Here is a 15,800-nt window from a genome sequence, read left to right on the forward strand (position 1 = left end):
TGTTAGTAAATTAAATCTTTTCAATTGCATCATACTTTTTTTCAAGAGAGGGAAATGATAAATGATCAAAGCATGTAACTTGTGCCAGTAATCACGTAGACTTGCTTCTAGACGGAACAGAGATTTCTTCCATAGTTCTAGGGAAGTCATTTATGTATTCTACCTCATACGTTCCTCAAATATATTGGGATTACTAGATTTGCTGTGATTTTAGTATTCTCTATATGTGTTACATACTTTATTTCATTATCTGATATAAAGAACAACTTAAGAGCTAAGAGACAGGAAAGCTATTGCCATTTAAAAATTTTCTCCCTTCGCATTGGATTTATAGTCCACTACTCCTATTTAACAAAAAAAAGTTTGCAGTTTCATTAGAACTATGTTACCTTCATTTTCATCAACGTGTACAGATCTTTTCTCCTATGGGGGAGATCTTTTTGCTCTGCCATGTGCTGAAGCATACGTGCTTATGTGATACGGAATTCTCTGCCAACGTTTCAAGAGTTTCTTGGAAGTCTAGTCATGCGACAGTATTACTTAACAGTGAGCTGGAAAGCAGACACTTCCTGCCTTGAGAATTCTGGGAAAAAGGAGGAAAAGAAGAAAAATTTTCTGTATGCTGGAGCACTTTGCTCTTTTTTTTTTTTTTTTTTTAATGAGCTGCAGCAGCAAAGGCACTTGTGTTCTTCTCAAAAAAATTATTGCTGTGCTCAGTTACATTTTGTCTGTTCCCAAAATGTGAAAAGCTCAGCTCATGAGTAATAGTTTTCTTGAGCGTGTGTGAGAAAATTGTATTTCAAGTATGTTCTTAATTACTAGATGAGCAGTAACTGCTTCAGAGGAGGTCACAAAGGAGTTTCCAGTATAATCTTTTATATCCACGAACAATGTTCTTACCCCTTAACCTCTAAGATTGAAATTTTCCATGTTTAATCTTTAGAAGTTTGTTTTAAAGAGTGATCAATCATGCATGCAGGAACGGAAGAAATATAATATCCTTAAACTCATTAAACATGACTTTTCTAACGAGTGCAGAAACTCGGATTATGGGGTAATTCCCTCGGAGCTGAATCTGGTGTAAAGATTGATCATAAGTTAAGTGCTAATACTTCTGAATATGTTGGAAAAAAATCAGATTCTCTTGCTGTATTTCTCAATGGTTTGATTTAGGTAGATATATTTATAAATAAAAGCTGTGGTCTGCTTTATAAAAAAAATTCTTTTTCTGCCCCTTGCTCAACTGAGGAGGAGTCTGGCTGTTGCCTACCTTGTGTTTATTCCATTTGAATATTTGACAGCAAATGTTGAGCAGCTGTGCTTGAGAATCTTCCCAGTTTTAGAGAGGAGTTATTTGAGGGGGTCTGGCTCTGGTAGCATGCCTTTGACGCTGCACATCCTTACATGTACATAGTGCCCACATGCATGCTTCCAAAAGGTCATTAAATTTTTCCTAAGCTAATCACTTAATACATTTATACCGCAGGAGAGTTACTGATCCTTCGCCAGTTCCTTTTGTCTTGTGTTCTGGTGAAACTCAAATCTGTTAGAAACGTCAAAGGTTGTTCTACTGCTGTAGTTGGAGCAGAGGATATTAAACCACCATCAACAAGTAGTTTCAGTGGTCTCTTCTTCAAAATCTAACAAAACGTCTGCAGAAAGCCCCAACACCACTCTCCTGCTAAAGGAGATCTTCTGAGAATTTCTGTCCTCCTTATTCAGACACAGAGAGAGAGACTCATGAGGTTTTAGAATCAAAAATAATGTGCCACCTGGGAACTCTGCAGATGTAAGAGCAACTGTAGCACACAGGTAGTCTGAACTCGGAGATTAGAAAATATCAAGATCACGAGAGAAGGGGACAAAAGGGATGTGTATTAAGAGACAATGTGCTGCTGAAGAAGTTTTATCCCTCTTTATATTGAACGCAAAGTCATGGTTATTCCGTATGAGTTAGCATGACTTTTAAATGAATTTAAAGTGCGTCACATACACATCTGGTGATACAAAAGCTGGTAGCCATATCTAATCCAGAATATGATCTTCCACAAAGTGGCTATGTTGCATCAGCAGAAGAATCTTGGGGAAATAAGTTTTTTGAAAGTCTTAAATTATTTCACCTGTTTTTGGTTTACTTAAGCAGCTTCGTTATGCTTAAAAAATTCTAATATATAGAGCTGCATAATTTTCCTTCTCTGAAGTTGTGCTATGTTTTAATGTTTAATTCTGTTTTAATGAATCTGCAAGGCTCAGAGGTTTTTGCTAAAATATTTTTCAAGAGGATGACATTCTTGTTATCTAGAGTACTGGTAATAGGACTTGGGGAAAACATTTTTGTCAATGGACCAGACACTTCATTATTAAATTGTTTCAGTTATCTGAGTTGAATCATAGAGCCTTGGTGACACATTGATTGTCAATGATTTTGGTCTAGTGCTTACCCTTTTAATATCTCATATTAGCAGCTTTGCTTTTCTAGTAGCTAAAAGAGTAGGTTCATTGCCAATGTCAGTCTAGTATCCTCTGTAATTAAAACTTTGCAGAAAAGTCTTCTAGCTCATTCATATTATCCTTATTCTTCTACTCTTCTTGTTCTTCCATGAGCTGATTTTAGGGGGATCAGGCACTGCAAGGGATCTGAATCCTAACATCTAGCAGAGTGGGAGGAGGGACTACACTCTTACCTTAATTGCGACATTCATGTCAGCTTATAATCATGTTTTCTGTTGGCAGAATTTTGGCACGGCTTGTCCTACTGAACCTGGCAAGTGTCAATGATGGCAAGACTCCCAAATGCTGCACTGCATATCTCATGGATCCTTTTCTTTTTATATACAACAAATGAAGGTATGTTTGTTAATGTTTTAAATTATTATACTGAAGTTTTTATCAACAGCATTTTCCCGTTACTAGTAGGCAACACTATTACCATTAATTAACTAATGTATGTAAAATGTCTAACTTCAAATGTCAGAAATATTCATATACTAGAATAAATTCTTAGACTTTTTGTTTTTATTGACCTTTTCCCTGTGGGCAAGATAAAGTGAGAATTTGCAGGAAGGAGAAACTGAGGTTTGGTTCCGCATTATCTAATCTCTGTTGGACACCTTGCTGCAATCACAGAATAGTGCAGTTTGGAAGAGACCTTCTGAGATCATCTAGTCCAACCCCTTCCAAAGCTGGATCACCCAGAGCAGGTTGGACAGGAACACATCCAGGCAGGTTTTGAATATCTCCAGAGAAGGAGACTCCACACCCTCTCTGGGCAGCCTGTTCCAAGGCTCTGCCACCCTCAAAGTAAAGAAGTTTTTCCTCATGTTGAGATGGAATTTCCTGTGTTCCAGTTTGTGCCCGTTGCTCCTTGTCCTGTCACTGGGCATCACTGAAAAGAGTCTGGCACCATCCTCTTGTCACCCGCCCTTTAGATATTGACAAGCATTGATGAGATCTCCTCTCAGTCTTCTCTTCTCCAGGCTGAACATACCAAGGTCTGTCAGCACCCAGAGGTGCTCCGGTCCCTTGATCATCTTCGTAGCCTCCGCTGGACTCTCTTCAGTAGTTCCTTGTCTTTCTTGAACTGGGGACCCCAGAACAATAACCCAGGGACATCTCTGTAGAAATCCCATGAGAAATCCCCAAGAAAGCACGTCTCTCATTTGCTTATTTTCATAACTGCCGCTGTTGGCCATGCGGGACCTTGAGGGAGCTATGCTCATGAAATGGAGCCTGAAGATCTACTGTTAAAGGGCATCTGTCAATTTGTGTTCCCCATTGTGCAGAGTTACTAAGTTGGAAAATTTAGTTGACTGGGTTTGAACAAATTTTGCAGGCACTTGCTGTCAGACGTTACGTGCTGCCTGCCGTGCCTGTACAGGGGCAGGTGACAGACACGGGATGTCCTACGTGTTCTGCACGACACCCTTCTTTTGGTCTGGCAGGACGTGGAGCTGCGTTTATTCTTAATGCTGCTTGGTAGCTGATGGTTGTATTCTGAAGTTCAGCTGGCAGGGGCTGAATATGAAAACGGGTTTTTCTTTGTGTCTTTTATGATATTTGATTATAAAGACAAGTTAGATAAATGAAATAATGTTTCCTGCTTTCTTATTCTCTGGTAAATGAATCTTACATTTTGCTTTCTGTAGTTTTTAAGTAGTTCTGCAGTAGTCTACAGCTTTAGAGTTTGTTTGTTTTTTGTTTTTTGGTAGGCACTTGCTGTCAGACGTTACGTGCTCTGACTTGTGCCTGTACAGGGGCAGGTGACAGACACGGGATGTCCTACGTGTTCTGCACGACACCCTTCTTTTGGTCTGGCAGGACGTGGAGCTGCGTTTATTCTTAATGCTGCTTGGTAGCTGATGGTTGTATTCTGAAGTTCAGCTGGCAGGGGCTGAATATGAAAACGGGTTTTTCTTTGTGTCTTTTATGATATTTGATTATAAAGACAAGTTAGATAAATGAAATAATGTTTCCTGCTTTCTTATTCTCTGGTAAATGAATCTTACATTTTGCTTTCTGTAGTTTTTAAGTAGTTCTGCAGTAGTCTACAGCTTTAGAGTTTGTTTGTTTTTTGTTTTTTGTTTTTTTTTGTAAAAGCAAACCAAAATAGTTAAAAGAAAATTTAAAATAGACTTTCTATAAAAAAGAAGGTTTATTAGCTACTTTCTTATGTACTGTGAATTTTAATTTGAATTAATGAGAAGAATCAAGGCTTGCGAGAGCGCATTGGCTGGGTTGTCTAACCTAGGTAATCCCACATTTTCTGTAAATGATCTTCATCAAGGTTTAATTTTAGAGATCCTTTTTCCCCAGTTAGCTGCATGTTTTACGTTTCTTAAGCCTGGTGTTCTAGTTGAGGATTAAAAAAGAAATCCAGTATTTCAGTTCCCTTTTTTAAGAGACTGAAAACCCTGTACTGTATGTGGTTTCAAAAGGAAATTCTCAAATATCTGTGGTTTTAAAAAAATACAGTCTACCAGAGATGGTGAAGGGAGAAGGTCACAGGAAAAGAATACAGAAGGTAATTTCCAGAGTTCTGGAAAGACATGAGAACACTGAAAGGCAAGATAAAGTAAAGCTGCTAATCACCATAGCTTAACACAGCAGGAAGAGCTTTATTTACTTGAAGTATTCTTGAAAGTGTAAGATCATTAACCCATTGAAAAATAATGATGTTCATCTTTAAAGGGCTTGAAATGTTAGTACCTCTTTTAAAAGCGCATCTTAAAGTGGGAAAAGAAAAGAAACTAACAATAAAAATACAAATTGCGATCAAATATAAATAGCAGCAAGAGGATAAATAGATAATGGCTCTTTTAAAATAAATGAGCGGTGTGAGCGTTACAGTAGTGCAGAAGTTAAAGATTAAACTTGCTGCTCTTCTGATGATACTTGGGGTTTTTTTGAAGAATCAGGGACCACACAGAACAAAATGGAGCTAAATGTGGTGCTGCCGTCCAGAAAGGATGTAAGAGTGATTTACCTTATCTACAAGGTAAATCTCTAGCCTTAGTAACTAAACCAAAACATTTTCTAAATATTTGAACGCTAGTGGAACAGTGAGCTGCAGTCAATCCTAGGTTTATAACCAGTCAATATACAAGACGATTTAGGTTATGTTTTTTTATAGAATTTTTAAGTGATTCCTTGGCATTGCCATAACTTCTCATTTGCGTAAGTGAACCTCGCTGAGGTTACTGAGTTTACTTAGCTGATCCAGGACTGGTTGGTAGTCAAGTTTTGTGCAAGGCCTTTTAAGAAGGCAAGTGAAAGTGATGTGTGGATTTTAATGAGAGTGAAAGACCACACACTGACAGTACTAAACAATTAAGTGTTTCTTTGAGTCACGTTTTTATTGAATTACCAGAGGGTCTGGTGGTAGATCCCATTGTATATATTGTCTCATGCCTAATAAAAGGCATCTGACCATCATGTTTATTACATTTGGAGATACTGTACAGTATCACAGTATGCAGAAGTTATATCAGAATAAAAAAAACACAAGTGGACTACAGAGAAGTAGAAATGTAGGAAGGATAAAATGAAACTATTTATTTTTGAAAACAGAAGTTTTTGCTTGGGGGGAATGATCTAAAACTGAGGTACCCTTTGGAAAAAATAAGCCTGTGAAGCAGCAGTGGCTGAAGGACAAAGGCCCTACGTGACATGAATTGTTGGCAGCATCATCTTGAATTTGCAATGTAAATTACAAGAATGGAGAGTTAGTAATGTACAGGGCCATGTAAACAAAATTATTTACATACTATAGAGACATGAAAATAATGTCTTTATATGGCTCTTGTATAATTTGCACAGGAAACCTTCTAGCAGAATCCCTTGGGAAACTATCAGAAAAATATCAATAGGATACTAAAAACCAGCCAAAACTATTCTGATTTTTTATGGGGAATTGAGATGTAGAGCAGGAGAGAAGGATTTAGATCTGTAGTTTATGCATGCAAAGTGAGATAATGTTAATATTTACCAATAACAGAGAAGTCAAACATCAAAGAAGGCAAAGAATTGTTTGGTATGATAAAAGTATTACCTGTTTCTGACTTATTCATTTAGAAATTATCACTTTCCAGTACCGCATTTGGCACAGTGTTAGTTCTAATAACAGCATCACACAGCTCTTCCTCTTCTGTTCCTTGTCTCACTCATGTGGAGTGCATTGAAATAATGGAAAATGAGGCTGTAGGAGATACTGAGGATTGTGTATTCCATTTCTCTTTCCAGTCCTAACATAGATATTTTGATCAATGATTTCTATTTTTTTTCTTAAATACTGCCAGTGAAAGAGACTGTAAATGCAAACACTGGGAGTGCAGAGACTTTGGGCTTTTCTGTACCCTCTCAGTGCCTGGAACAATGTGACTAAACCTCTCCAGCTCCCCAGACACTATCATAACAGCGAAAAGTAGAAGACAGAACAGGAAATGCTGAGTGAAATTGAGAGAAGATGTATACTAGAGGAAACCCTGTGACAGGAAGATCTTCTAGGCAATGGGGAACCACTCTGGGGAGGCAGAGGGCATGCGTTTGGGAAGCTTAGAACCATTGTGGATAAAGCAGGAGTACGTGCCTGTAGGCAGTGATCATGGTCTGACTGCATGATCTGCATTTTGGCTTTGGAACCTTTTGTATTTAACACATAGGATGATGCTGTTTTATAATAAATTAAATGTTGATGTGTTTTAGATAGAGCTATCAGATTTTCTGTGCTTGGAAGATTGTGTTGGATGCATTGTGCCTTCCTATTTCAAGTATTACTACTGCAGACCTTCTTCCTCTCCAAGACTGTAAAAGTCTCCAGAAAGGTGGAGACATTTGGTGACATGCATCTCTTTCCATTTACCCAGAACATGAAAAATAACAGTGCTTTCACTTAATTTATAGGAGGTTGGTAGTTCTGCTTAGATGGAAAAGTTAATGTTTCTGCTTAGTCCAGTTTATTGATTCTCTCACTTCTGTGTGCTGCTTCTCCCTAGTTACGGCTGCAGGACGTGTACAGGAGTTTGCATGCTTCACTGACTACGACACAGAGCTGGTCTGTCACTGGAAGGTGCCCGCACAAACAAATTGCTCCAAAGAATTCCTGCTGTACTACACGAATGCATTACTTCCTCAGGCGTAAGTATTTAGTAAGATCTTACATTATCATTGTTGGAACTTCATATATCCTATAGCCATTATCAGCTTCGATTCCCTTCCTCTACCATGGGTGTCTGGGGCAAAATGTAATCCAGATTATTCTTCTTGCCAAGAGGAAAACGGGTTGCTGCAATAAACAGCACGCTACGTTCAGTGATCTTCTGCAGACCTCTCTGCACTCTTAGTACAGAGGAGTGATCAAGTCCTGCTTGTTGGAGCTGTAGGGCTCTCATAGGTTTACCCAGCCTTCATTTCATGTGAAATTTTACTGCCTTAGGGAGAAATCTTACCTGATTTACCGATCTGTAGCCTCTGTGAAAGGAACTCTCCCATGGAGCCCAGGGGATTATTTGTGCATACAATCTAACCCTGTGTTCAAGCACAGACTGTTGTCCCAGCAGGGGCAGTCATCATCTCCTACAAAGGAAGATCCATCTGGGCTCTCCTGTTCCTCTCCACATGATTTCTCCACACTGCAGTAAACCTGTTCCTACACTAGCAAGTTGTCAGTCTGCTCCTTCAGAAGCTGAAGTGTGACAATGGGTGTTAATTTTTCCTCTTGGGATCAATCCTCAGCCTTTCTGTCAAGTTTTTCATTTCTGCAATACAGATATCCAAGAGGTGTTTGCAGCAGTTTGGATTGTTTGGGGGTTTAGCAGAGCTCAGGCTTGGTTTGGATTTGTTTGAGCTAGAACTTTGTAGGAACTGAGGTTGTTTGTCTCTGATTCGATGAGCTCTATACATTGGGAAGCTTGATTTCACCTTTTCAAGAAATAGTGTGCCACACTCTCTAAACATCACATTATTTTCTGCCTGTTTTTCAGAAATAATATGTGTGTCCCTGAGAATGGAAAAGACAGTTTAAGGTGCACTTGCACAATATATCCGGGTTATTTTGTAGCAGCCCTCACGTATATTCTAACTCTACAGTTCAATGGGACTGATATGTGGAATACCAGTGTTACACCAGCCCTGGTTGGTAAGAAACTGTTTGCTTTGTCACCAGGACATCTGGTTCCAGGCTTTGCAATTCTGTCTAACTCCTCATTCGTGTCGCTGGAGCAGTTTTGCCTTCTCAGAGGTGAAAGGTGCCATGCTGGCTTCAATGCAGAATGCATTTGGCTTGGAAACCTGATTTTTAAGGGAAGAGTATAGTGATTCTTCCTCTCACTGTACCCTCAGCTGCCAGCCAGCAGCAGTTTGGGAGCTTAGACATGTCTTTAGTGCATTTTACTTGTGGCTGTAGAATTCAAGGATGAAGAGGAATGTGCTGCTTCCTGTTTCTAGAGAGACACTAGGCTATCCCTACTGAAATTTCTTCCATTCTCATCTCTGTCATACTCTGATTTCCCATGCTAGTTGAACCATCACACTCCGCAGAGATTTTTACAGTAATTGCTGTTGAATTACAACAACCAGTGATAAAAAGTTAATGACTCTGCTCTTTCACAGGCCAGAGCATAGATCCAGTTTATGTCTCTCTGTGGACACCTGGTTTGTTTAGAACAGTGTGCTTGTTCGTACGCTTGTCACCTCAAACACTCCGAGAAATCATTCACATGCCTGAGGCAGGCATTCAGCCGCAGCCACGAGCCAGTTCTTTTCAGAATACCTGATTGTCACCGTGCTTTATCAGCAGAATAAGCCGGAGCCTGCATCAGTTTCTCTGAGACGGGCAGCCAGCACAGCCTGGCTGTGAGGATGTCAGAGGCTCTGTGCCTGCCCCACGGCACAGCACGCTGTTGTGAGGGAGCAGGTTGGTCCCAGTTTTCCAGGCTGAAATCTGTGTCCAGTGCACCAAAAGGTTGAGCTTGCAGTTTCTTCAGCCAGCTTGAGGATTCAGTGCTTATTAATGAATACCTTGCCCTTGCTCTGTTCTGGCCTCTACATCCTTGTGCTGCAGCTAAGCGCATCGACTGCGATGAGATTCTGGTCTCTGGTGAATGTTTGTCTCTCTGCTTCTCTGCATCAGTGCTTTCCCATTGCCATGTTCTCCTTAATTGTATTTTTTAACATACAGTTAAGCCAAGGGCCCCCAAAAATCTTGCCATTGAGAAAATTGAAAATGGTAATTTCAATCTGAGCTGGGAGGAGAGTTATTCTTCTCAATCCACGCTCTCTGGACAGCCGGTCATCTATGAAGTGAAATACTGGAGGAAGCAGCACCCGACAGAGGTAAGAGACATGCAGTCTCTTCATTTTCTGTCTCTCTGGAGCTTTCAGGTTTAGAAAGTCTTCTGAAAAGTCTTGAAACCATTTCACGAATAACAGTGTAAGGGCCAGCAAGGGCAAGTCCCACAATGTTCCTGATCACACACGTGCCATAGCTCACATTGCCCCAAGGTGGTTCAACTGGGCTTTAAAGGATTGAAACCCTTCTGACTGCCACCCCAAAATGGTCTGCTGCCCACAGTAGACAGGGCAGAGATTGACAATACAGTGCTTTTGTTCCCTGAACTTCATTTGCTCCTTAGACATCAGGAAGCTGGAGGCTGTTCATGATTCCGTGGTGCACTTGAAGCATTTCAGACACCTTCCTGAGCAATCCAGCACTTCAGGACTGGGCTGCTTCTGGTAGGGGAAGAACATGCATGGTGACATGTCACAAGTACTACCAGATCATGACAACAAAATGCAGTCTCACACACAGCAGATTAGTTATACCATCATTCATTTGCTCATTTGTGAAAGGTTGCTGAAACACCTAACACTGTTGTTATTTAATTGCTGTCACTAACCCTTCACCCCATAGAGAAATCAAAGTGAACTTTCTCACTTTCTTTTCAGGTTTCTGTAAAAGCAATTAACTACCAAGCAAAAAGCTTTGAAATCACTGCAAGCTCCTTGAGGAGAGGCTATGATTACGTTGCGAGTGTAAGGTGTAACTATACAGAATACCCGGCCTACTGGAGCGAATGGAGTGAAGAAGTTGAATTTCACTATGGTAAGTATTGTGACAAATAGCAGCTTGATAAAAGGATGGTATAGTTTTATAAACCATATCATATATACCCCACTGCTCTCCTCTCAGAGCAGAGTTATGGACTCATCATCTTCATGCTTTTGGATGTATTGTGGATGTGTCTGTAAAGGCTTCCAAAGACACTAAACATAAAAGGGCAACTCCTGGGGAAACTACGGAAGAGAAGACCAAGGAAAGTTGGATTGTTCAGCCTTGTGGAAAAAAAAGGCTGAAAGAGGATGTGTTTATTCTCTATAAATATCTCATGAAGTAGACACCAGGGAAGGAGAAGAGATATTTAATCTAAAGAAAAACATTGATGTAAGAACAATGAACAAGTGATATTTAGGCTGCAAATGAGACAATACTTTAACCATCATCAGAGGACTGGGAGTTTATAAAAATCTCTGAAGAGCAGCAGAGAGGAAAAGAAGCACAGCTGCGGTACAGTGGAGATGGTAATGCCACTGTAGGGACCGTGTGACAGGTTTGTCCCCGAGAGCTGACAAATGGCCTCACGGTTCGTTGGCTTTCCCAGCTCCTAACACTCCCGGTAACTGGCTGCAGGACCTGCACTGATCTTTGGGACCTGCCACTCACCATCACCACCCGTAGCTGTGTGTGCTCTGTTGTTTACCTGCTGGAGGCTTTATTTTACGTCCTCTAAAGGAGCATTTTCTAGGGTGCAAAAGAACAGCGATGAACTTGGTACTGCCAGTACTTGTATTTATGTGCACATACACATGTAAATGTATATGCTTATTTAACAGATTACCAAGTAACAGCTGAGGACATTCTGCAGATGGCTGTTCCCGTATCCTGCATACTGATCATGGCAGTATCTGTAATTTGTTACTTCTGTTTTACCAAGTACGTATCGTACCGTTCACAGGTTTTATAGAGTAGCAGTTGGCGCAGATATCAGTATTGCTATTGATTAGCTGAATGTCTAGCTGTACAGAAATCTAATTTGTTTTTCCTCAGGGCCTCTATCTTGCTCTCTATGAGCAAGTGTTTTATAAACATGAATCAGTTGCACTCTGTCATTTTCTGAATAGGTAACTGAATATTCTCTATTGATCTTACTAGAATGGGCTTGTTATAGCATCCAAAACAGGCTGCAGTTGTGGGGTTTGTCAGTTTTGGACCCCAGTTTTTGCTGAAGTTCCAGTAATGATGGTTAAATATTTGTATTTCTTTAAGGTTTTTGTTTAGTGGTAATGTGAAAGTGGGAACCAATCTGTTTTGCTCATCATTTCCAACATGATTAGAAAAACATGTGACTGTGGTTGCGCAGAGCAGTCACGCACCAAACTTATAAACATCTTTGGACTAGTTTAATGAAAAGCAGCACTTGGACATGCACAGAGCAAGCACTTCCTGTTGCTGCAATGCAGTTGGCTGAGAGGGAGAGGGAAGTGTACACTGATGCAGTCAAAGCAAACAATTTTAATTCTTCCTTTGCAGAGTGAAGAAAGAATGGTGGGATCAAATCCCAAATCCAGCAAAGAGCCATTTGGTCATGAAAAATGTGAAGGTAAATAAATGCAAAAAATACCTTTTCCTAATCACCAGAAGTAAAATACGTAATAAGTGTTAATGTCTGGCTAGTGCAGGGGATACTAAATACAAATCATGTGTTCTAAATCTCATTTGTATCTTTATTAGTTTTCAGTTATGTGCTACATTGATGAAATTAAGTTCCCTTTCCATGACTTAAAGCAGAGTCATATGGAAAACCAAATGTAAGTAAGATAAAGGGAAAAAAAATCTCTGCTTTACAGCATAAAATAGTTTCCTATTACATAAACATTAACTGTCCTATCTTTTTGACTTCCAAAAACAGAAGTTGCAAGAACTGTCTGTCTCAAAGTTTGTCAAGCCAAAACTTCAAGGGAAAAGATAACATCAGAAATGTTGAGAAATCTTGCAGTTGCTACAGCAAGTCTGGAGAGTGGTTTCCAAAAGGCAGCAGTGCAGTTTTAACCCCCGAGACAATTCTGGTTGAAGAGTCTATAGAAATCTGTGAATGTTTAACAGACACTGAGACGGAGAGCCAGGAAGAGACTAGTGACCAGATCACCTTGTTTGAACCTTGTGAGAGCAGTGTCAGTGCTTTCAGGGAGCACACTGAACACAACGATGCACTAGCTAGCATGTTTCTTGAGCTCCTGGCAGATGAGAACAACATTCAAGACAATAAAGTCCCAGACATCATTACAGGTGAGAATAAAATCATGGAGAAACTTGAGTCAGAAAAACTATCACAGCGAAACTCAAAAGAAAGCACAGCCTGGAGTCAGCAGCCATGTGATATTTCTCAAACAGTCTCCCTTTTCACCAAAGCCTCCCAAGATGACTACAATTGTAGTACAGCCAGCAAGAAGTCAGAACAATCAGAAGAATCCTTTGAATCTGGCTATCAGAGCGCCAGTGTAAATTCTGCTTCTCTGGATGGAAGTGATCTTCAACATAGGGTTCATGAAAGCCTTTTTCCATGCAGTTCTGAAAGTCAGCGTGATTCATGCGTCCTGATCCAGGAATCTCCAGATAAACTCTCCTTTGGGACCAAAAATGACAGAATAAGCGACTCTACACACAAGAGTTTTGATACCCTTGTGTCTCCATCCATGGAGCCCTGTGGTTCTGCCTACAAGAGCTTCAACAGCCTTATGTCTCCATCCATGGAGCCTTGTGGTTCTGCCTACAAGAGCTTCAACAGCCTTATCTCTCCCCCTGTGGAGCCCTGTGGTTCTGCCTACAAAAGTTTTGACACCCTTACCTCTTCATCCGTGGAGCCCTGTGGTTCTGCCTACAAGAGCTGTGATACCCTTATGTCTCCATCCATGGAGCCCTGTGGTTCTGCCTACAAAAGTTTTGATACCCTTGTGTCTGCATTCAAGGAACCAAGTAGCTCTGGGTATAAGAGCTTTGATACCCTTATGTCCCAGTCTATGGCTAACAGTAGCCTAACTCTGTGTGCTGAAAATGTGTGCTCCTCCCCACCTTTGACAGAGTTTTCAGAGACACCAGAACTTAGCTGCAGAGGTCAAATTTATCAACCCCCTAGGAATCAGACGTGTTATACCAACTACGGATCTCCCTGCACTGAGCTTGATTTTCAAAACACCTGTTCAGAACTTACTGACTTTCCATCTTTCTCTACACATGCAAGTGACAGTGCTTCAGCTTTCCTACCAGAGGAAGAAAAACATAAGCAAGTAATATACCAAAATGTTCAAAAGAAAGCCAGTATAATTCCTTGCCCCATTGGACCTCCACCATCTGGTTATAAATCTTTTGATAATGCAGTTAAATGTAATGGTACATACTGTGACAATGACAACGAGGTTCTCTCTAGGTCACTGAATGAACCTTTCAGTCATCTTTTGTACAACAACCTGAGAGAAATGCCTCCAGATACCATCATCTGTCAACCTGACCAGAGGACAGATGACCATCTGTGTTTGCCTGTACAGGGTTTTGATGACAGCATTGCTCCAGGTTTAGCCTCTAGTGAGGATGTCACAAAGACCAGTGATGGCAGTCTTTGGATCATCAGCTCTAGTGAAAGCAAGGATGAAAATAGCAGCAGAGACGAACAGTTGTTGCATTTGCTAGAGCCGAACTGTCAAGATTTTAACAGTAGAGAAGGAACTGTAAAGGGCACAAAACCTAACAGCTTTAACTGTACTGGTAAGGGAACGCAAGAGAGCAGCAGTAACAGACTGAACACTGACTTTCACTGCCACACACACAACCACTTACTGAAACTTGGAAATGCAGGGGAAAATAAAGAGGTGCTAAAGCATGCAGTAGGGGGGCAGCGTGATTCAGCAGCAAGCTTACCAGAAGAATCACTGCACAGCACTGGGCTACACTTAGAAGAAAAAACTGCCGAGCCCCTGGAGTTTCTGGTCTCAGACACGTTGTCACCTGCTCTTTTTGTGGGTGACTCCTGTCCTCATTCTCACACCATTCACAGTGAGGGTTCCAGACTGGCACCCGCAGTTCAAAAAGGACCAGTAGAACTGTTGAGGGAAAAGAACAGGAAGAATGAGAAAAAAATGAAACTTGTACAAGCCCTTGCTCAGGAGGAAGACTGCTACATGCAGGTGGCCTAGCCATGCTTGCCAACACTGAACCAAACCAGCCTTTGGAAATAAACTATATTGCAAATTGAAATGTTGCTTGTTCTTCCGATCTTATCCGAAGTGAGGCCTGCCACACTCCAAACATGGATTCAGTGGGCTGTAACCCCCGTGCCAGCTTCAGGGCTGGCAACTGGTATATGGTGCAGGCCCCTGGGGGACAGTAGGGGTTAGCACCTGACAGTTGCACCTACAGCTTTACCGGGGGGGGGTGAAGCCAGAGCTAAAGTTTTTTTCTGGCTGATGTTGTTCTCCAGCAGTGAGCAGCAGCTGCATGAAATAGGAGTTCTTAGTGCAGGTCCTGTGGCTGTCGCCCTGGCTCTGAATGTTGTTTGGAAAGCACACAAAGGTGATGTGGAAGGTGTGGACCCACCTGGAAGTGGGACGTAGGTGCAGGTCAGAGGGGAAGTGACTGACTTGCACCAACAGCATCACACTGCTTCCATCATTTATTTATTGGGGGGGAGGAGTGGAGGGAGATCCTGCGTGCCTGGCCCCAGCATGGGGTATGTGTTTCTGTACTTGCTCAAGCAAGACCTGAAATAAAGATTACTGTCATTTGGGCTTAAGCAATGCTATTATTCATGATTACTTTCTTGAGAAACAAGAAGAGTTATTTTGCATCTGTACAGCTGTAAACGGAATCAGACACTTCTGAGCAGTGTTTTCCCAGAAAGTTCATCCAGTTTGTGGTCAGACTCCCTACATTGATGGAGCATTTTTCTGACTTCTTGTTTCTTTTCAGTCAGAATAGGAATTATGCCTGCAGCTTTATTGCAGCAAATACTTCTTGTGGATAATTGTTCCAAAAGTTTTATTCACAACTCTGAACTTTTTTAAGGTGTTATCATATATTTTTGGTATGGTAAATTCCACCCTAGTATGCTGGCAGTGGCACAAAATAGTTAAGGACCGTTGAGTAATTTTATGTGTATTAAAACATATAAGTGTATTCTTATTATTTAGAAAACCCTATTTGCGTTGCCGTTCATAAGGAAGGAAACCATAACGTTAAGCACAGAAACTGGTTTAAC

The 15,800-nt window shown here is 40.9% G+C and overlaps 1 protein-coding gene across 3 annotated transcripts in view; it reads left to right on the forward strand.

Moving 5' to 3' along the window:
- Window positions 1-14,800, forward strand: part of IL4R (interleukin 4 receptor) — a 17,231-nt gene extending 2,431 nt beyond the window's left edge. Inside the window, exons 2-10 of one of the 3 annotated variants that reach the window (XM_014936379.1) lie at window positions 2,734-2,847; window positions 7,491-7,632; window positions 8,478-8,632; window positions 9,674-9,828; window positions 10,441-10,597; window positions 11,386-11,485; window positions 12,083-12,152; window positions 12,284-12,360; window positions 12,462-14,800. In XM_014936379.1, the coding sequence (XP_014791865.1) occupies window positions 2,775-2,847; window positions 7,491-7,632; window positions 8,478-8,632; window positions 9,674-9,828; window positions 10,441-10,597; window positions 11,386-11,485; window positions 12,083-12,152; window positions 12,284-12,360; window positions 12,462-14,739 (3,207 nt within the window). In that variant the 5' untranslated portion in view covers window positions 2,734-2,774 and the 3' untranslated portion in view covers window positions 14,740-14,800. Of the gene's footprint in view, window positions 1-2,733; window positions 2,848-7,490; window positions 7,633-8,477; window positions 8,633-9,673; window positions 9,829-10,440; window positions 10,598-11,385; window positions 11,486-12,082; window positions 12,153-12,283; window positions 12,361-12,461 lie in introns of those variants that run through there. The other 2 variants (XM_014936381.1, XM_014936380.1) reach the window with 2 other exon arrangements.
- Window positions 14,801-15,800: the final 1,000 nt, after the last annotated feature.

Source organism: Calidris pugnax, unplaced genomic scaffold (assembly GCF_001431845.1).
Source record: "Calidris pugnax isolate Ruff unplaced genomic scaffold, ASM143184v1 scaffold17, whole genome shotgun sequence".
NCBI lineage: Eukaryota > Metazoa > Chordata > Aves > Charadriiformes > Scolopacidae > Calidris > Calidris pugnax.